The 21388-nt window shown below is 39.5% G+C and overlaps 1 protein-coding gene across 1 annotated transcript in view; it reads left to right on the top strand.

Moving 5' to 3' along the window:
• Positions 1 to 20883, top strand: part of CCDC34 (coiled-coil domain containing 34) — a 29050-nt gene extending 8167 nt beyond the window's left edge. Inside the window, exons 3-6 of the mRNA XM_040980296.1 lie at positions 4313 to 4420; positions 17654 to 17812; positions 18301 to 18442; positions 20393 to 20883. Of these exons, the coding sequence (XP_040836230.1) occupies positions 4313 to 4420; positions 17654 to 17812; positions 18301 to 18442; positions 20393 to 20607 (624 nt within the window). The 3' untranslated portion in view covers positions 20608 to 20883. The remainder of the gene's footprint in view (positions 1 to 4312; positions 4421 to 17653; positions 17813 to 18300; positions 18443 to 20392) is intronic.
• The last annotated feature ends 505 nt before the right edge of the window (positions 20884 to 21388 follow it).

The following is a 21388-nucleotide window of genomic DNA, read 5'->3' as shown; positions in this document are numbered from 1 at the left end:
CATTTCCTAAACTTACTGAATTATTTTTATCTAATCACAGAAACCAAGTAGACTTGAATGATGGGTGATGCTTCTTGTTTTTAATGAAATAGGATCAAACTTTTTTCAAACCTGGATTATTTTATAACCATTAATTATATTAATATATTTTTACATTGTTAAATATTTTATATTGTTAATCAAAAATAGTAATCTTAAATTGTACTTTGCTTACATTGTATACATACTAAAATATAGTTAACCGATTCATATTGGTTAAATGTGTTTAATCTGTTAGTGACTTGTTGCCATGAGAGTCCTGAGAGCTGAGCTTTTGCTTCTTACCATATCAGTTTTGAAACTAGATGTTACTGCGTGTTGACTTTTCAAGCAATTAAGCAGTCACATGTTCAGAAGTATGGCATGTTCAAACGGCTATGAAAAGTTATTATATTCTGCCATTTTGTTAACACATGATACCTCATATTCTAGAACTCCTGAAAAAGTTTACTGAGAGAATAAATCTTTCCTTTTAGCAGAGCACAGGACTTGTAAATGGCCTTATGGTTTAGTGTCAAGCTTAATAAAAGCTCTAGTTCTAACCTTTCTGCTTGCTGTAAGATCTTAAATGAGTCATTTACATGTTTATACTTCAGTTTTTTCTATCTGTGTGAGAGAAATAAAACGATACCTCTAAAAGAGTTTTTTTGTGAGGGATAAGTGAATTACAGTTCTAAAGTGTAAAGATGAGCTTTTTTTTAAAGGATATTTTTAAGGAGTTATTTATTTTTATGTGAAAGGCAGAGTTACAGTGAGTGAGAGGCAGAGGTAGAGAGAGAGGAATCATCCATCTGCCAGTTTACTTGCCCAGTGGCTGAAATGACCAAGGTTGGGCAGGCCGAAGCTGGGAGCTGGGAACTTCCTCAGGTCTCTCGTGGTAAAGAGCCCTAAGCATTTGAGCCAACCTCTGTTGCTCTCCCAGGCCATTAGCTGGGAGTTGGATTGAAAGTGGAGTGACTGGGACTTGAACTGGAGCTCTAATGGGATGCCAGCATTGCGGGTGACAGTTTAACCCATTACGTCACAGCACCAGTGCCCTCCTTTGTTTTAATTACTGTTATTGCTTATATTATTACTTTTTATAGCCTTCTTCAGCCTTTTTCACTCATTTTCAGAATGGATCTTTTAAATCTTAAAATTGGTAACTCCTTTTTTTTTTCAATGACTTTAAAAAATATTTGTTGGGCCTGGCGCAATAGCATAGTCCTTGCCTTGTATGTGCCAGGATCCCATATGGGCACTGGTTCTAATCCCTGCGGCCCTGCTTCCCATCCAGCTCCCTGCTTGTGACTGGGAAAGCAGTCGAGGACAGCCCCAAAGCTTGGGACCCTGCACGTGCATGGGAGACCCGGAACAGCTCCTGGCTCCTGGCTTAAGATTGGCTCAGCTCCAGCCATTGCGGTCACTTGGGGAGTGAATGAGCAGACGAAAGATCTTTCTGTGTTTCCTCCTCGCTGTGTGTCTGACTTTGCAATAAAAATGAATAAATCTTTAAAAAAAAAAACTTTGTTGATAGTAAGGGATGTAGTTTTCTTCATTTTATACCTAAAGGCTTAGCTATAAATACATGTGTCTGAAATAATATCCATCTAAAAGCCAGTATTGTACTTCTTAAAGATTTATTTATTTTTATTGGAAAAATAGATTAATAGAGAGGAGGAGAAACAGAAAGCTAGAACTTGCATCTGCTGGCTTACTCCTCCTCAAGTAGCTGCAACAACCAGAGCTCCTGATTTGGAACCAGGAGCCCAGGCCTTCTTCTAGGTCTCCCACATGGGTGCAGGGTCCTAAGGCTTTGGGTGGTCATCGACTGCTTTCCCAGGTCACAAGCAAGGAACTAGTTGGGAAGCAGGGCCACTGGGATATGAACTGGTGCCCATATGGGATTCTGGTTTGTGCAAGGCAAGGACTTTAACCCCTAGGCTACAGTGCTTGCCCCACCCTCTTTTTAAGATGATTCATAACTGGCATTTTAAGGTGATTTAATAGCTGGCATTGTGGTGCAGTAGGTTAAGCAACACATTGCAGTGCCAGCAGCCAATATCAGTGCCTATTAGAGTGCCGCCTGATGCACTTCTGATTCAGCTCCCTGCTAATGTGCCTGGGTGTGCAGGAGATCACCCAAGTATTTGGGCCCCTGCCTCCCACAAGGCCAGACGCAGATGGAGTTCTTTGCTTCTGGCTTCAGCCTGGCCCAGCCCTGGCCATTATGGCCATTATGGCCCTTTGACTCAGCAGTTAGAAGAATTCTGTTCCTCCTGACCTCCCTCTGTCTCTGAGTTTACAACTCTGCCTTCCACATGAATAAATATCTTTAGAAGAATAAATTGACTTTAGACTCAATTTAGAAAATGCTGTTGTATAGTGAGTAAATTAGAACTAGTAGTAAAGCAGAATTTATTTATCTCTAGTCACTTGCTACATGAAGAAGAAGAGAGTCACATCAAATTATTCTCAGTTCAGTACAAAGAATATTAAACCACACACAAAAATAGTAACAGCCTGGGCTTTGGAGTTACATAGAACAAGGCTGAACATTTACTTTTCTGAGTATGTAACAATGAAAAAATTACTGAAATTGTCTTTATACTTGTTTCTCTACCATCTGTCAGATGATAGAGAAGCAGTAATGAAGTGGTTACAGGCACAAACATTTATTTATTTGAAAAGCAGTTTGAGAAAGAGGGAGCACCATCCAGGTCACTAAATGGGTGAGAGGTGCCGGAACACTTGGTCTCTCCTCTACTCTTTTCCGGGTGTGTTAGCAGGGAGCTGGATTGGAAATAGGGCATCCTGGAATGTTAGACTGGCATCGCAAGTGGTAGCTTATCACGGCATACCACATGCCGACCCCAAATGCACCAATTCAGTCATTTATGGGCTGGTGTGTTGTGTAGTATATAGAACTGTCACCTGCAATGCTGGAATGCCCTGTGGGCTCTGGTTCTAGTCCCTGCTGCTCTACTGCTAATCTAGCTTCCTGCTCATTGTCTGGGAAATTCTCAGAAGACAACCCAAGTATTTGGGCCCTTGCCATGTGGAAACCCAGAGGAAACCCCTGGTTCCTGATGTTGAACTGGCCTAGCTCTGGCTATCTGGGGAGTCATCTGGGGAGTAAACCCTTGGATGAAATATCTCTGTTTCCTCTTCTCTTTGCAATTCTGACTTTCAAGTAAATAAATAAATAAATAAATAAATAAATTTTTTAAAAGAAATGCAAAAGGATAGAGAGGAAGAGAGAGCAAGAGAATGAGCCGCCATATACTTGTTCATGCCCCCATAGCTGCAATAACTCAGAGCAACTGTTTTAAAAAACAAAAGATATATCCGTGATGTCATGTTTCACCTTCGTTTAAGACAAAGGAATCAGTCTGAGATCTGGGCGATTCTCCTTCCCTCTGCTGTTCATACCCAGAGAAGTACGTCTCTGGGAAAAGGAAGAATGAGTTGAAGTGTAGGAGACCAGTGGAGGACTCGTAAAAGTATCTAATTATTAGAATCTAAGGTGAGAGAGAGAAAAGACAAATAACTACCAATTATGGTTGTAGCATTCCTAGAGGAGTCTAGTTTGAACAGCATCCTCAACCAATGCAGTGATACACCTGATGAGTGATGGAGTGGTGGCATTCAGCTTACAGTTTTATTTGGCCATACCGTTCACATTCTTTCTCCTTAGGAATGCCCAAACGTGTAGATTCGAGGGACAGTGAGGCAGTTAAATAACCTGGGATATGAATGTGGTTTTATTTTACACTCCACAAACTATAAAATCAGTTATGAAAACTCTGGATTTTTTTTCCCCTAAGGAAAATGGAATAGCTTCTCTACATTTATTCTTTGGTTTAACTCTGAATTACAGCTTTAATTTAGGGATTATTTAATTCCTATCCTTTATCTTCATTAAGAATCTAGAAACTTTTTATGACTAAAAAAAAATAATTTCTCTTGAGCTATTGCCAATTACTTACAGTCATGCCAAAATTTATGTATGGGAAAGTTGATCTCAATGAACGCAATTTAGCTGAAGTTTAGTCTGAGAAACTAGTGTATTGCTGCAAGCGATTACTTATATTTCTATCAAAATAGCCGAAACTCTTAATCAATGCTTTTTTTCATCATAGACTACTTATTTAAATAAATTATTGTCATTAGTGATATGTGTTCTAGAAAGGAAACTATCTTACTATTTAAAATAGTTAACTTTAGCCTTTTGAAAAATATGGAATGTAAGTCTCTTATTAAATGATGTGTTTTATTTAAATAAAATCCACAGGAATTAAATCGACAACTAGAAAAAAGAAAAGAAATGGAAGAACGTGAAAAAAGAAAAATAATTGCTGAAGAAAAGCATAAAGAATGGGTGCGGAAAAAGAATGAGCAGGTAAAGAGGAGACACGCACACACACACTGACATCTGTTCGGCAAAGTCTTTGTGTTTTTTCTCTTTACTCATTACCTAGATGTTTCTTATTTTTCTCTGGACTTTTTATTCTCTGGACCCATCACTGCTCCTCTCCCCTTCCCTCCCCAACAACCCTCAGAGACATTTACCAAGTCTGAGCCTTTTGCCCTTTTGTCTTTTTCCTCTCCTGTGATGCCTGCAGGTAGGCATCAGTGCCGGATAGCTGAACCTGACTTTCTGGAGTCATGGATTTCTGTCTGTTAGGTCACTGGCCAACTCCTAAACTTGTACAACCAAAACAACCTATTTTTGACAAGTATATCTTCATGGAACCGTTTTCCTAACTTTTCTGTTTCTTTTGTTAATTCTTTTGTTTTCTTTTTCACCTAAGCATAATCACAATTCTTATATTGTTCCTAAATATTACTTCTTGCTTTTCCGTTTATTTGAAAGGTAGAGTGAACAGAAAGAGGGGAGACAGAGGCATCATCTGTCTTCTTGGTTCATTTCCCTAATAACTGAGACATCCAGATATGGGCCAGAGCAGAACCAGGAGACAGGAACTCTGATCTTCCTCCTGGGTGCAGCAACTGTCTTCTGCTGTTTTTCCCGGCACAGTAGCATGGAGCAGAGTCCAAATGGAGTTGCTAAGGTTTGATCAGACACTAATTTGAGATCTGGCATTGAAAATGAAATTTTAATGTGCTGTACCATGACCCTGCCCTTTAATTTCCTTGTTTTTTAATTAAAGCGTTATTAGCAAAATTTATTTTATTTTATTTTTAATATTGTTTACATAGTTGAGAGGGATGCATGCCCATATGGGCCTCTGATTAGAGTGGGGAGATACAAATGGGAAGGAAGCTGGGTGGAACATATGCTTCAGATTTTTTTTTTCCTCTCTTATGTCTGTAGGAGAGGAGTGGAAGAGGGCAGGTCCTTGCTGTCAAACTTCATCAGCATTTGGGAATGAGGCATGATCATCTGAGACCCCAGTGTGGGGAAGAGTGTTCCGAGTATATTATTTGAGTGGTTTTGAAAGTTCTGAGAAGTTGTTGGTTTCATTGTTCAAGGGCTGAGAAAATCATTCCAAGGTCTATTGATTGATGCAGTTAGTGCATCCACAGACCCAGGAGCATGCTCCAAAGCTTAGTCAGTCCCAGCTCGTGCTTTTACCAATGGCTGCAGCCCAGTGGAGGAGTCCCGAGAGTTTCCCTCCCATGTCCATGTCCAACCCTGAGTTTTGCACACGCTGGAAGGTGCTTCCATCCAGCCTGGTGTGATACACATGCAGTCTCAGTTTTCGTTGGTGGCTGTTGCAGCCGAGCCGAGCCGAGCCAAGCTGAGCCGAGCACAGCCCAGCCCATTCCCTCTCCTTGATCTTGTGTGTTCCAGCGGGTTCCAGGGCCTGGCCCAGCCTGCTCTGGCCCGCCCACAGTCCCAGCTGCTGTGCTTCCCAGTGGAGATTGCAGGCTAGTAGGGTAGTTCACTAAGTTCCCTACCAGACCTTCTCCCAGCCCCAGATCTCGTGCATGCCAGCAGGGGCAGTGGCTCTGCATGGCATGGTCTGCTCTCAGTCCCAGCCCTTGCAAGTGCTAGCAGGTGTTGCCGCTTGGCCGCACCTGTCCTTCTCCCAACTCCAGCTCCTGTGAGTCCTGAGTATTTTCCTGTCAGATAAGTTCTGTGGTCCAGCCTGGCTTGCTCCATCACTGCCCCAGCCCTCTGCACAAATTGGCAGATGCTATAGGCCTAGAGAGGCAAGCCCACAAGTTCCTTACAGAATCCACCTCCAGATCCAGTTCTCTTGAATTCTGGTGGGTGCAGCAGCTAAGCCTGACATGGCCCAACACTTACGGGCTGGTACTGCAGCCTAACACAGTATTGCGGCCTAACCTAGGTACTGTGGCATGTCCACCCATCCACCACAACCCCACCCCAAGTCTCAGCTTCTTGCAGCACCCATGGGTAGTGGGTGATGTTATTTAGCCCACTCCAGTTTTCCCATGTGGGCTGATTCCTTGGCCTGACCCAGACATGCCACCTGGCTTCTATCTTCTAAACCATGCTGTCTCAGCTTGCTCACCTACTTGTGAGTTCAGTGGCCTGGTCTGTGGAAGACTCCAGAAGTCATTCCTTCAGTGTCAAACATACCCTCAGCCACTGCCACTCTCATACATCTCCACACCCGCTTCCTCAGGCAGTCTGTAGGTCCCCATCCCCGGGAACTTGGATGGAATGTCCTGGCACAGTTTCCCACTTCCCTCCTTAAAAAAAAGGATGAGAAACTCTGTTGGCATACTGATATAGTGAACACAAATTTGGCATTAACCAGGCCCTAGAATGCCAGCACTGGCCGCTTTTCTCCCAATAGTGTAACTCTTGCCTAAGTACAAGGCAGCTTGGACAATTGACTACAGCTGCTTTTTAAAAACAATTATTACCACCTTTCTAAATGGTCTCATTATATCTTTAAGAAAGTGTGTGTGTGTGTGTGTGTGTGTGTGTGTGTGTGTGTGTGTGTGTTCGCGCCAGTGAGTCCCCACTGTCCTCTGAATAAGATTTTAACATCCCTAGGCTTCCTGGTTAGTGTCACCTACCCTTTACTCTCCCTGAGTCACACTTCCCTTTCAACCTTCTTTCCCTCCTGTCATTCTTTTTATTTCAGGCTGTTGCTTCCTATTGGGATGTTTTGGAGAGCAAAAATATGTGATAACAATGACCTATTCTTAAGGAGTATTACTTTGAGTGAATGGTTTTTAGGAAAAAAATTTTATTTTGTGCTGAACAGGCAAAGATTTGTCAATACAAAACATAAATTTCATATTGTTTTATATACAAATTGATCTTGCAGAAATCTTGAGCTTTTGGGCTCCACTTCCTAGTACCCTGAATGTGTGTTCTTGAGGAATTTCCGGAGTTCTTTTGTTCTACGTTTGGTTCAACTTCTGGATTTTCATGTTAGTATGTGACCTCACTCTTTGTAAAGAATTTGTTGATCATGTACTAGAATCTTTCCTGTGAATCCTGATTCAGTTTGTAACATTTTCATGTACTTTATCATAAGCTGTCTTTTATTTATATGTATGTTTTTTGTTGATGTTAATTTTTATATACCTTTTAATATAAGATATACCATAATGCCTCGCATACAATAATTGTAATAAGTACATGTTAATTGAATGCATGTGTGAATGATTTGCCTTTCCATTTTAATGCATTTTAAATTGAGTTACACATAGAAATTTAAACAATAATTATTACTCTATAGTGAGTTGTCTTCTGTTGTAATTTTCACATATTTAGAGTGGCTCAGGTTTTATTATTTAAGTATTTAGACAAATGTTTAAATTATAGGAAGAATTTTAAAATTTCAATTCGGGCCAGCATGGTGCAATAGCAAGCTAATTCTCTGCTTGCAGCACCGGCATCTCATATGGGTGCCACTTGGGTTCCAGGTGCTCCACTTCAGCTCTAGTTCCCTGCTTAGAACTAGAGCTGGCCTGGGAAAGCAGTGGATGGTCCAAAGCCTTTGGTCCCTGCACATACGTGGGGCACCTGCAGGAAGTTCCTGCCTCCTGTCTGTGGACTGGCCGAGTTCTGGCTATTGCAGCCATTTGGGGACTGAATCAGCAGATGAAGGATATTGCTCTTTGTTTCTCCTTCTCTCTTTTTCAGTAACTCTTTCAAGTAAAATAAGTAAATCTTTTTTTTAAAGATTTATTTATTTTTATTACAAAGTCAGTTATACAGAGAGGAGGAGAGACAGAGAGGAAGATCTTCTGTCCGATGATTCACTCCCCAAGTGAGCGCAACGGCCAGCGCTGTGCCGATCTGAAGCCAGGAACCAGAAACCTCTTCCAGGTCTCCTACGCAGGTGCAGGGTCCCAAAGCTTTGGGCCATCCTCGACTGCTTTCCCAGGCCACAGGCAGGGAGCAGGATGGGAAGTGGAGCTGCTGGGATTAGAACCGACGTCCATATGGGATCCCGGTGCATTCAAGGCGAGGACTTTAGCCAGTAGACCACGCTGCCGGGCCCAAATAAGTAAATCTTTTAAGAATATTTTCAATTTTTTTTGTCCTGAACTATTGTTGAGTCTAAAGTTCAGTAATACTCAGTGGGAGTGTCAAATAAATGGTTAGCACATTACAGATGACATAGCTTTTTTCATTTAGGTATCATAAAAAGTAAAAATTTTTAGATCTATGTATGTGTTGTAACCGCAAATTTATTTGTTACATCAGAGTCACTGATTGTGATTTTCAAGTTTGTATCATTTAATAATGTAATTTTTAAAAAGTACTTTTTGAGTAAATACTGAAATGTAAGTAAGTCTGTGATCACTACCAAACTTTGGAAGGTTTTTTTGAAGTTTATAACTATGAAACAAAATAGTTTTACATATGCAGAGCAGTATTCTCTGTCCTCTGAAAACCCCTTTATAGGACAAATCCATTAAGTTAATTTTACCGTGCCAATCATAGTTGCTGTTTGTCTAAGAATTTAAGATACTCCCGAGACCTAGATGATATATTCCCTGTTTTAATTAGTGGCAATAGACCTAATCCAATTATGTGAGGGGGGGGGAAATTCTTTCTTTTGGAGAAAAGTGGCTTGCCCTCACATAAATCACTAATTATTGAAGGCAAGATCCCAAAAGATTGAGGATAGTTAAAAAATGAACACTGAGAAATTAAGTTTTCCTTCTTGGCAGAACTCTTTGTACATGTTATGGTATAATTGATTACTCTAACTTTTTTTTTTTTCTTTAAAACCTATCCGATTTCTTATTTTAGCCCTAGTTACATTTACCTCTGTTTGTAGAGACTTCTCCTGGTTCTTCTCTTCCTGTCTGGGATCTAGCTATTTTTCTCTTGTGTTTACATTACATGGTGTGTGGTCCTCTGCTGCCTCCAGCTTCATTCACATTTTAGCTGTATCTGTGACTGCTATTTTCTCTAAGTCAATTTCACTGTTTTATAACAAAAAAATCAGACAAAAAGAATTTATGTGTCCATTAGCAAAGCCAGTTTCCTAATAAGACGACTGTAAATTGTTAAACCCTTTTCAAATAAATGGCTTATCTCAACTGGTACTTTTACATTTGTGGTGCCATACTAATTTATTTTCTAGATTTGTTTTTTATGATGGTACTACATGTTTTCTAGGAGTCTTAGTTTGTAGTTTTTCAAAAGTTACTTAAAAAAGAGAGTGTGTTAAATTGTCAAAACAGAACTGAATTTTTAGTGTAGAAAAATTAATTCACATCTACAAGGCATGTTATTGATAACACTATCAGTGTATCATTCATGCTTTTAGCAAATATTTATTCAGCTTTTACTATGTGCCCAGCACCAATGAAAAAAAAAAAAAACAAAGTCAAACTTGAAGTAGCTAGTTATTTTTCTAGTTTTCTTTAGTTGTAAGAAAGAAAAGCTCTCCATCTTTGAGAAACAAAGGACGCCATCTTGAAAGAGGCAAGTTTATTGTGCTGTGACTGGTGCTAGAAAATGGAAGCTCCTCAGTGGCTGGCCAGTCTGTCAGTGTTAATGAGCTCTCCTTTGTCCATCCAGAAACATTTGTTTTCTTTAAATTCTACAGAAAGCCTGGCTTTTTGAAAAAAAATTAATTTTACTGATTTATAGTTGGCACACAACAAAATACATACCTTGCAAGTTTGATGAGTTTTTAAAAATTAAAGAACTTTGTATGGTAGAGAGAGAGAAAGCGAGAGATCTCCCATCTGCTAGTTCACTGTTCCCCATTCCCAAAAGCCCACAACCTACGTGGCTGATCTAGCCACGGCCAGGGGCCCATGACTCAGGCCATGTAAGTGGTTGGGAACAAAGAACTTGAACCTGTAGAGTGAACAATAGCAGAAAGCTGGAGAAAAGAGTTGAGATTTGGGATGTCTTAGCCATTGAACTGAATGTCCCCGTTGGACTTTTATGAGCTTTGAACATCTGTGTACTTGTGTTGTAACTGACTAGCACCCTAGTAAAGATAAAGAACATTTCTATCATTCTAGAGTGTTCCCTCGTCCCCCTTTTCATTCATTTCCTACTGCTTGTACCCATTATCCCCAGCTCCAAGGAAACCATCAATCTGCTTCCCATTCTAGCAAATTAGATTTGCCTTTTCTAGAATTCCATATAAATAAAATCATACAGTATATGTTCTTTCATGTTTGCTTCTTTTTTTCTCTTTTACTTGTAGCACTGCATACAAGCTGACTATTCTCTAGCTAATGGACAATTGGTTTGTTTTTAGCTTTAGGTTATTATGAATAAAAATCTGTGACATTTTGTTTTATTCTGTTTGTAGACATTTATTTTCAATTCTCTTTGGTAAATGCCTAGGAGTTGAATTTCTGGACTATATGATAAGTACTGTACCATTTTAGATTCTCATTATTTTTTGTGAATCACTTCATTTCTTTGCCAAATTTGATGTCATCAGTCTTTTTCATTTGAAGTTCTTTTATTAAGTGTGTAATAGTGTTCTTGCTTTAATTTTCATTTCCCTGAGGTCTAATGATGTTTAGCCATCTGCATAAGCTTATGGTAGTAGTCTTCTAGAAATGTCATAACACAGTGCCATAGACTGTGTGGTATCAATAGCAGGAATTTCCTTTCTCATGGTTATGGAGACTGGACATCAAGATGAATACATCTACAGGCTTAGTTTCTCTTGAGGACCCCTCTCTGGCTTGTAGGTGCTATATTTTTGTCCCTTCTTATGATTTTTCCTTTTTCCACACACATCCCTGGTGCCTCTTTTGGTTAGGGCCACTACATTTATGGTCTGATTTAAATTTATTTACCTCTTTGTAGGTCTTATCTCCAAAATGAGTCACATTGTGGACCAGGTCTTCAACATAGGATTTGCTTTTTTTTTTTTTAAGATTTATTTTACTTCAGTTTATTTTTATTGGAAAGGAAGATTTACAGAGAGAAAGATCCTCTCTCCTCTGGTTCACTCCCCAAGTGGCTGCAACAGATGATCCAAAACCAGAAGACAGGAGCTTCTTTGGGTTTCCCACGTGGGTGCAGGGTCCCAAGTCTCTACTGCTTTCCTAAGCCATCAGCAGGGAGCTGGATGGGAAGTGCAGCAGCCAGAATTAGAACCGGTATAGTCAAGGTGAGGGTTTAGCCACTGAACGTTGTGCTGGGAGCTCAACATAGAATTTGATGGGGTCTTGGAAACATCACCAATGCTAAGTCTATACTCTTTTATTGTTGGCTTTTTTGTTTTGTTTTGCATACATTTAAATCATTACCCTATTCTTTTGGAGAGTTTATGTGACTTACTACTAAGTTGCAAAAATCTTTTGGTGGATGTTTATACTCCAAATATTCCTTCTTATTTGATTTTTCTTCATGATGTGTTTTAAATAGCAGAATTTTACAATTTTGAGAAAGTTCTATATTTCAGCTCTTTTTTTGTAGTTTATGGTTTTGTGTCAGATTTAAGAAATGTTTGCCTTCCCCAAGGATGCTTTTCCTTGTTATTTTTGTAGCTTTATCTTTACTGTTTTACATAGTATTTCAGGTTAATTTTGATGGGTAATTTGAGTTGTCAAGATTCATTTTTTGCCTATGGATATAAATTGTTCCGACGTGTTTATTAAAAAAAAATTTTCCCTATTAAATTGCCTTGGCACCTTTTCCAAACCAATTGACCACATATGTATGTGCCTGTTTCTCAATGCCATTCTTTTTTTATTGATTTATGTATTGTTTCAATACTAACTTCTTACTGTAACTACATAATTTTGACTATAGTTTTTGGAACTCAGGGAAAGTAAGATAGCTCACCCCAAGTGTATTTCTTTGGCATACTCCAGTTATTCAGAGAAACTTCAGACTCTGTAGATACAACAATGCTTCTGAAAAGCTGTGTATTAGTAAAGTAACAGTGGGTCTTTAAAGTAGCTGTGGATCTTTTCCCCACTAGGGTCCTTCCCATGGGAAGTAGAAATTGAGAATCTGACATCTGACCTTCATATGGGTTACCATAAGAGGTCCCCTGGGAGATTTCATCTTCATACTAGGATAACCCTTGCTTGCAGTGCATATCTTTCCTTATCTTCTGTGGTCTACATCATGGCCCTTCTCCCCCAGAGCTCTCAAAATTGTCTTCATTTCTATCCCTGTAGAAAAAGGGATATACAAAGATGCTTTTGCATGATGCTGACTTGGTGGGTAATCACACTGTTGTGATTTCCCCCATGCTGTGATCCCTGGCCCTTTAATATTAATATATTTATATCCCTTTTCTCCTATTCAGTTTTTGCCAGTTTATCCCATCAAATTTTGGGAAGCAGAAGGGACATTTCCCTTTGCACCTAAGTCATATGGTAGAAAGTATTCAACTTTTCCCCTTGTTTTTCACACTTGCTTTGTTCTTGTTTCAGCATATAACTTAGAATCAGCTTTTCAGTTTCCCTAGCAAGACCTGCCTGAATACCTGACACTGTTGGGATTGTGTTTAAATACATTGCTTGGAAATGGCTGTCACAGTAATTTTGTTTTAAATCCATAAACACTTTTTCCATTTGTTTTTAAAATTTCTCTCAGCATTGTTTTTTAGTTTTCTTTCTCTTTTAAAAAAATATTTATTTCTTTATTTTTTATTGGAAAGTCAGATTTGCAGAGAAAAGGAAAGAGAGAAAGATGTTCTGTCAGATGGTTCACTCGCCAAGTGGCTGCATTGGCTGGAGCTCAGCCATTCCGAAGCCAGCAGCTAGGAACTTCTTCCAGGTCTCCCACACAGGTGCAGGGTCCCAAGACTTTGGGCTGTCCTCAACTGCTTTCCCTGGCCACCAGCAGGGAGCTGGAAGGAAAGTGGAGCAACTGGGATATGAACCGGCACCAATATGGGATGCCAGTGTATGCAAGGCGAGGACTTTAGCCACTAGGCTACCATACTGGGCACCAGGCCCTGTTTTTTTCAGTTTTTAATGTTTGTTAGTACTATGCATTTTTGTTAAGAGTATTCATATTTGACTTTTTTCTCAGGTGAACAGTTAGCTTTGTTTCTGATGTGATCTTGTAATTTCCATGTCTGGTTTTAATATGAATATAATGCAAAGGTTTCTAACTGAGCTTGGATATATTTCCTTTTTTCTCTGTTTTGAAAATTAATTTGTTTAGTTATTTCCTTCTTAAATATGTGATAAAATATGCCAGAATGGTTTTCAAGACGATAGTTATACAGACTAGTTCTTCACTGTTTTAGCAAGTGATATATTTTAAGGAGTTTGTTTTTTTTTAAATATATGTTTTATTTTATTTTATAATATATACATAGTTGAGAAGAATGTATGCTCATGTGGGCCACTGATGAAGGTGAGGAGCATTGAGGTATGGAAGAAGGAGAACGGGACAAATGTTTTTTTTTTTTTCTTTTTCTACTGTAACTGCAGGTACAGGGAGAGAGTGGCCGCCTCTCCTTGCTGCCAAACTACATCAACACCCAGGGATGGGGGACAGTCATTTAGTGTCATCTTAGAGACCCTGGTATGGGGAAGAATGTTCCAAGGATGTTACTTGAGTGTTTTTGATAGTTCTGAGAAGTTGTTGGTTTCATTGCTCCAGGGTTGAGAAAATCATTCCAAGGTCATTTAGTTGACCAAGTGTGTCTTAGTGCATCCACAGACCCAGGAACATGCTGCACATCTTGGCCAGGAGAGATGCCCAATCTGTTCTGCTTTCCATCCTCTGACATGGCACTTAACTTCCGCTGCTGGCCTAGATGAGCTGGTTGTATGTCCCCTGTGTGCAATTTGGCTTGCTGTCCGCTGCACAGGCATCAGCTACTGAGGTACAGTCCCAGTATTTGCACTCAAAGGTATGACCACAAAGTCTAATTTTCTCTCTGGTGGGATTTGGAGTTCAGTATTCTAGTTGGGAAGTCCCCAAGAAACCTTGCCTGTGGTGACCCCAGACCTGACTCTTGTGTGTACCAGTTAGTGCAGGATTCAGTTAATGCCATCACCAGCATCAGCCTATGCACCTACTGGTGAATGCATTTGAATGTTCAGTTGTGCACTGCTTTCCCCACCCCTCTTCCGACAGACCCATCTCTCACACAAACCGATGGGTGTTGCATCCTAGCCAAACCCAACCCACCACAATCCCAACTCTTATACACACCAATGGACACTGGAACCTAGTTCGAGTGACTCCCAGTAACGCCACCAGTCCTGCCCCAAGACCCAGTTCCTGCTTGTGTGTCAGTATATGTAGTAGTTTAGTCAGGCCCTTTCACATCCCATCAGATTCTCATATACGCCCATGGGTGCTCAGCCCAGCCCACCGCAGGCACAGTGCAAAGGTATGCGCATGGGTGCTATCACTTTGTCTAACCTGGCCTACCCCAAGCCCTGGCTCTCAGGCTCATCAGTGGGAGCTACAACACAGCAGAGGCGTGCTGGCAGATCACATACTAGGCCCACTTCCAGCCCTAGATCTTACCACTTGGCAGAGGTATTATGGCCTAGCTGAAACCAAACTCCCCCCTCCCCACCCCAAGCCAGCTCACATGCAGGCCAATGGATGTTAAAGACCTACTCAGGTGGTCTGCCCCATGTTAGTCAGCTTTCATGCTCACCAGTGGGGGCATTGACCTAGCATGAGATTCCTTGAAGTTCACCTAACCAGCTTGCCCCCAGCCCTGTGCCATGTGCATCTAGCAGGTGCTAGGCCTCTGCGCAGTGTAGTCCATCCCCACTCCCATTCTTTGTATTAGCATATGGTTGCTGGGGCCTTACCCCTGGACATGATTCTTGGTTGCCCCCATGGGTGCTACAGCCTGGGCCAGCCTGGCCTGCTCCCCATCCCAGTTCCCATGAGTTTTGTGGTCACACCTAGCTCCAACCATCATTACCTGCAACTCTCATACAAACCAGTGGAAATGCAGACCCACAGGGGTGAGCACAAATATTCCCTAAAGTGTCTTCCTCCAGACCTGATTCTCTCACGTTCCAGTTAATGTCATGGCACAGCCTTGCATGGTCCATCCCCTTCCCTGACACACACTGGTAGATATTATGGTTTAGCCCTAACAGGTAGACCCACAGCCCTAGCTTCCATGTGTGCTGGCAGGTCTTGGATGATATCACCATCCAGGTCTGTCACATGGTCTGATCCAGATATGCCCTCCAGTTTCCCCTCTATAAACCACCTAGTCTCAGCTGCCTCCTTTACCCGTGATTGCAGTGACCTGGTACTTGGAAGCCCTGTAAGTCATACCACATCTGTAAAGTGCTACCTCAGTGGCCCTCCACTCTCATACATCCACAAACTCCTTTCCCTGAGCAATCCACAGTCCTCCTGCCCACTGGTTTGGGCCCCAGGATCATCTTCCAGCAGGATCTTCTGGCCCCTGGTTTGGTAACGATGGCAGCAGCAATACAGGCGCGGGAGCTGACTACCTCACATATCTTAAAAAAAATAGAAAGTATAGCCAGCTCTACTGGCACACTAGTATAGTTAATACAAATTTGGTATTAACCAGGCCCAGAATGCCCAACAGCTACTGGCTTCTTTTCTCCCGGTATTGTAACACTTTTCTGGGTACAAGGCAACCTATGCAGTCTCCTTCAGTTTGGGTAAGGAGTTAATTTTTTTTTTAAATTGTTGTTTATTTGAAAGGCATGGGCGGGGGGTGAATATTTCTTCTGTCTGCTGACAAGCATCCCAAATGCCCTCAACAGCCAGTGCCGGGCTGTGCCAAAGCCAGGAACCCAGTACTTGTACTTGAATACCTGTTGCCTTCCAGAATGCACATTATCAAGAAACTGACCTGGAAGTAGAGTAGCTGGGTCTTAAGCCAACGCTCAAATATCAGATATGGGAGTCTCAAGTAGTAACAAGCCATTATATCCAATAACCACCCCTATGTGATTATAAGACAGATTAATGAATTTATAGTCAATACACATGTAGTTTGTAGTAATAGCCCTAATTAGCACTCAATACTAGCTGCTGTAAATGAAAACATTGTAAGGACCAGACAGTTCCTTGTTGATGAGGTAGTACAGCATCCTAAGACAACACAGGTTGAGTCAGATGTGCCGTACAATCTTCACTTTTCTGACAGAAGAAAGTCATGAAAGTCTAGCCAAGTTCTGTTGTGTTTTCAGGAAGGATCCTGTCTCACAGCTACTGGCTGCCTACCCAGGGGCACATACTACAGTGTAAGGACTCAGGCTCTGATTTTTAAGGCCTAGTTTTCCTACACAGTACTGAATGTGTATTACATGTAGGGTGCTTTAATGTCTTCCATATTCCTTTCTAAGCCTTGTTAAAAAAAAGAAAAGAAGTAGCTATGTTGTTGGTTACTTAGAATTTAGGTATATTGGTAGATTTTCTTGGGGAAAAAAATTAGATGTACTGTGTGTCATACATGAATAATATTTTTGTGAAGTATCAGTACAGACAGTAAATATTTAAAGTTTGGGAGCTATATAGTCTCTGTTAATGAATATTTTATAGTACAGAAGTACTCATGGCAGTAAGTATGCAAACAAATGAGTATCGCCACAAAACTATAGAAGTTTATTTGAAAATATGATTGGCAGGAAGAACAAATTTGACCTATAGGCTATAGTTTGCCTAATCTGGCCTCTATAAGAATTATGTATCTTTAAAAAAAAAAAGGGAAGAAGAAGAAGAAGAATTATATAGATAGAGATTTGCCTGTATACTGCCCCTACATACAAGATTTAATGGGCGTTATTTACTTGTTCTGTGTAACTAACTCACTGATGGTGAAGATTTTTCTCAGTATTTGTATTGGCAAACTCTTCAGGAAGTGTGCATATTTGTGGCTTCGACTTTTCAGTGAGGGAAACAATGAATTTAAAAGATAATGTTTGGGATAATTTTTATTCACTGATTTACTCAACAATTCTCCATTGAGTGTGTATTTACTCAGCACTGTCCCAGGGTCTAAGTATTTGGTGCTGCCCGTTACCTTGTGTCACTGACCTCATGATGCTTACAGCTTAGGTAGCCTGTAAACAGGTAATTGCAGGTGTGTTAGATATCTGTTCATAAATCACGTTGTGCTAACCATTGTGATACCACCTATTTTAAGAAATGGCTGACAGTATTTTAAGAAATTTAGACAGTTACTATGTAAAAGTCCTTCCTTAGATATGTATAATTATTGGCATCTCAATTAAAATTCCTCTGTTTTTATTTAAGAAAAGAAAAGAAAGGGAACAAAAAATTAATAAAGAAATGGAAGAAAAAGCAGCAAAGCAACTGGAAAAAGAACATTTACAAGAAAAAGCGAAAGAAAAATATCAAGAATGGTTAAAGAAAAAAAAAGCTGAAGAATATGAGAAGAAGAAGAAAGAGATGGTATTTTCTTTCTGCCATTCTAATAAGAATATATTGCTCTAATATTCATAGATACTGGCTAGAATTAGAAATAGCATATAATTAGAGAAACTTGAAACAGCATGAAACAAATGAAGCTATCCCATTTTTTTATTAGACTATTTAAGCTTGAGTTTGAATATACACATTTTATGTTGAAAACATTATTTATTGATATTTTTCAGTTAAATGTATAAATTTTAGCTGTTAGTGTTGTGACAAATAATGTTATTGTATTGTTAGTTATGCCTTAAATTAGCACATATTCTTTCTTCCTAAATGTGATGTCACCTTAATGTCATCTCCTGATCCTAACCAAATTTTATTCTCAAATTTTAGGAGTATGATTTAACATCAGGGCTTGTGAGCTAATTAGGTAGGAAGTACTTAGGGGGAAAAATCAGTGGCATTTAAATAGAAAATCCAGTTATAGAGTATCCCTGAAAATTCTTTGGTCTTGTCATTTTAAGGAAAAAGAAAAACAGCGACAAGCAGAATTACAGGAGAAAAAAGAAACTGCAGAGAAAAAATTTAAGGAATGGTTGGAAAATGCAAAAAATAAACCTCGTCCAGCTGCCAAGAGCTATGGTTATGCCAACGGAAAACTTACAGGTTGGTTTTTATGTTGTGTGGCTTACATAAGTATGGTTTGCCAGAGCAGATGTTAAACATTTTGTTTCCTTTTGACAGAAATAGAAGTGTGTAAAAATTGTTTTCTTTCAAATTACTATTTTCCAAAGATTATGTTATAACACACTACATTGCTTTGGAAATACTACAGATTTGTCATTGTCTATAAATCAGATACACAGACACACACACACACAAATGCATACTCTTAAAGGCAGTAATTGCAAAACTGCAAATGTATGCTTTAATGATTTCTAACACTAACAAGTCTAGTCTGCTTACATTTGATCTTGGAGAATGATAAGGCCTCACTCAGGATATGTTTAAGTAGTCGTTTTACCTTCTCTCCCTCCACTCCTTTGTAAGGCAGAGCTTCCAATGTCTTGGGCACTTTTGTTAGGGTGAAAATAAGACAGCGCATGATCCAAACACAAGATGATGGCCTTTACGCTTGGTTTGATTATAAATGGTAATACATGTTTTTCTTTGTGCTTGTTGTTGGAAGCCCATACCTTGCTGGAAGCTGTGTTCACTTGTTTAAGTGATTTATTATTGAAAATACTCACATTCTGTTTTGTTCACACAATAGAACATATTCCAGACTTTGTTTTGACCAATTTGCTGAAGTATGTGTTGACATATCTATGCAGCCCAAGCGGGTTCCGGTGTCTGAGAGACACATTCCTGCTGTCAGGATTAGGCCTCTGGTACGGCACAGAGGTCATCCATTACAGCTACTGAAGATAGTCTGCTCCTGTTTGTTGTTCCTTGCTTCACAAAAAAAAAAAAAGAGTAATAGGCAGTGGTTTTAAAGTAATGATTAGAGAGCAGAGGGAAAAAATTTAGTTGGAAGATTTAGTTAACTATAAACTAAAAGAATACTAAATTATTTTACTAATTTTTGGATTTTAAATATTAATACATTTTGTAAATGCTGTGTTCATTTTAAATGTCTATGTTTACATACATTTTCATAAATTGTGAACTGAAATATATATTATTAAAGGATTTGGAAATGTTTTGTTACTCTTTTGCATGGTTAAGCACTTTGTATAATTCAAGAATGTTCCATAATCATTAATCAGAATTACAGTACTATTGTGAAATAGTATCAAGAAATAATCAAAAATTTCAGTAACACTAAATGAAAATCTTAGTTCATGTTAGCCACATATGCAAAATAATTGAAATTTTATCTGTTTATTTTAGAGAGGGAGAGCAAGGGAGACAGCATTCCCATTTACTGTGTGTTCATGCCCACCCTGCCCACCCCACCCAGGTGCTTGCAGTGGCTGGGAATCTGTGCCAGGCTAAGGCTGGGAGCCAGGAGCTAGCAACGCAAATCATATGGGTGTCACCAACCCAGCTACTTGGACCATTTTCTGCCCCCTAGGTTGGACACTAGCAGGAAGCTGGCTCAGAACCAGAGGAGCTGGGACTCAGACAAGGCACTCTCTACGGGATGTGAACTTCCCAAGCCACATCTTAACTGCCACTTCAGATGCTTACTCTGCAAAATAAAGGGTTTTTTTCCTTTTTCCTGTAATATTCAGTGCATACAAGCGGAAACCATTACACAATCAATCATTTCCTATACTGAGTTAAAAAGGTGAAAACTTTGTTCAATTTAGTGCTTATAAAATTTGTTTTTTAGTAAAACTTTTAAAGGAAATTTTGTTTGTATAGATTTTAACATTATTGTTTTTTAGATTCTTAAAATTATCGTTTATGTTCTGACATTTAATGTAATGTCATAACTGTATTTGAAAAGCGTAACTTTTAAAGAATAGTTGCAAGTTCAAATTTTAAATTAGTCAAATTGGTTTATCAGTTTATTTTGCCATTTTGACAGTTTTCTAGAAATTTTTTGTTAATGATTTCTTTGAGCTTAAGAAATTTTTTATTTTTGTTTTGATTTTTCAATAACTTCAGGTTTTTACAGTGGAACTTCGTATCCAGAACCAGCCTTTTATAATCCAATTCCATGGAAACCCATCCATATGCCTCCTCCTAAAGAAGCTAAGGATTTATCTGGAAAGAAGAATAAAAAACCTGTGATAAGTCAGCCATACCGGGCATCCTCTCTGCTACTTCATAAAGCCAGAAGCAATCTTTGCCTTGGAACTTTATACAGAGTACAAAGATAGCATATATGGGTAATAGCATGCTTTTTATCTGGAACTAATTGTTGCTAAAAATCAATTTTTTTTTTACTGCTCAATCAGTAAGTGAAAGTTTGATGTGATTATTGGCAAGTACCAATTTTTTTTGCATTTGTAGTTCTTAGAGTTAATTGAGGAAGATATTTTCTACGTTTTTATTTTTAGGGGACTTTCAAGGCTAGCCTTGGCATGTCGTTTTACAGGATAAGTGACTAAATAACTAATGATTGTGACTGTATTTAGCTTATATTAAAACTGTAACCAATGAAACTAGCTTTTCTGGCTTTCTTTCATACTCTATGTTACTAGTTTATGAGTTAATATTAAAAAGGTTAATCTGAGGGTAGGCATTTGGCACAGTGGTTAAGGTGTTGCTGAAGAGTTCCACACCCGGTATCAAGGTGCCAGTGACAACTCTGCTTCTCATTCCAGCTTCACTGCTGCTGCAATGCAGCTGGGACAAGAACCTGGGTCCCTGCCACCCACATAGGGGCCCCGGAATGAGCTGCAGCCTCCTGGCTTGAGCCTGCCCTGGGCCTGGCTGTTGCAGTGCTTGGAGAGTGGACTGTTAGATGGAAGATGTCTGTGTCTCTGCCTTTTAAATAAGTGGTGTTATGATCTGCAGTGTTGGTCAGTACAAGTTAATGATAGTAGAATCCAGAAATAACAAACAGTTAAGCATTTAATGAGGCTACGTTTTCAAAATGAGCATTTCTAAACTCTCTGCTTGAGATAACTCTTAGAAACATCTAAATGTTTATAATGC

This window comes from Ochotona curzoniae, unplaced genomic scaffold (assembly GCF_017591425.1).
Source record: "Ochotona curzoniae isolate NIBS_2020 unplaced genomic scaffold, NIBS_Ocur_1.0 contig_3432, whole genome shotgun sequence".
NCBI lineage: Eukaryota > Metazoa > Chordata > Mammalia > Lagomorpha > Ochotonidae > Ochotona > Ochotona curzoniae.
Note: the sequence above shows the minus strand (reverse complement) of the source record. Positions and strands in the feature narration are given on the sequence as shown.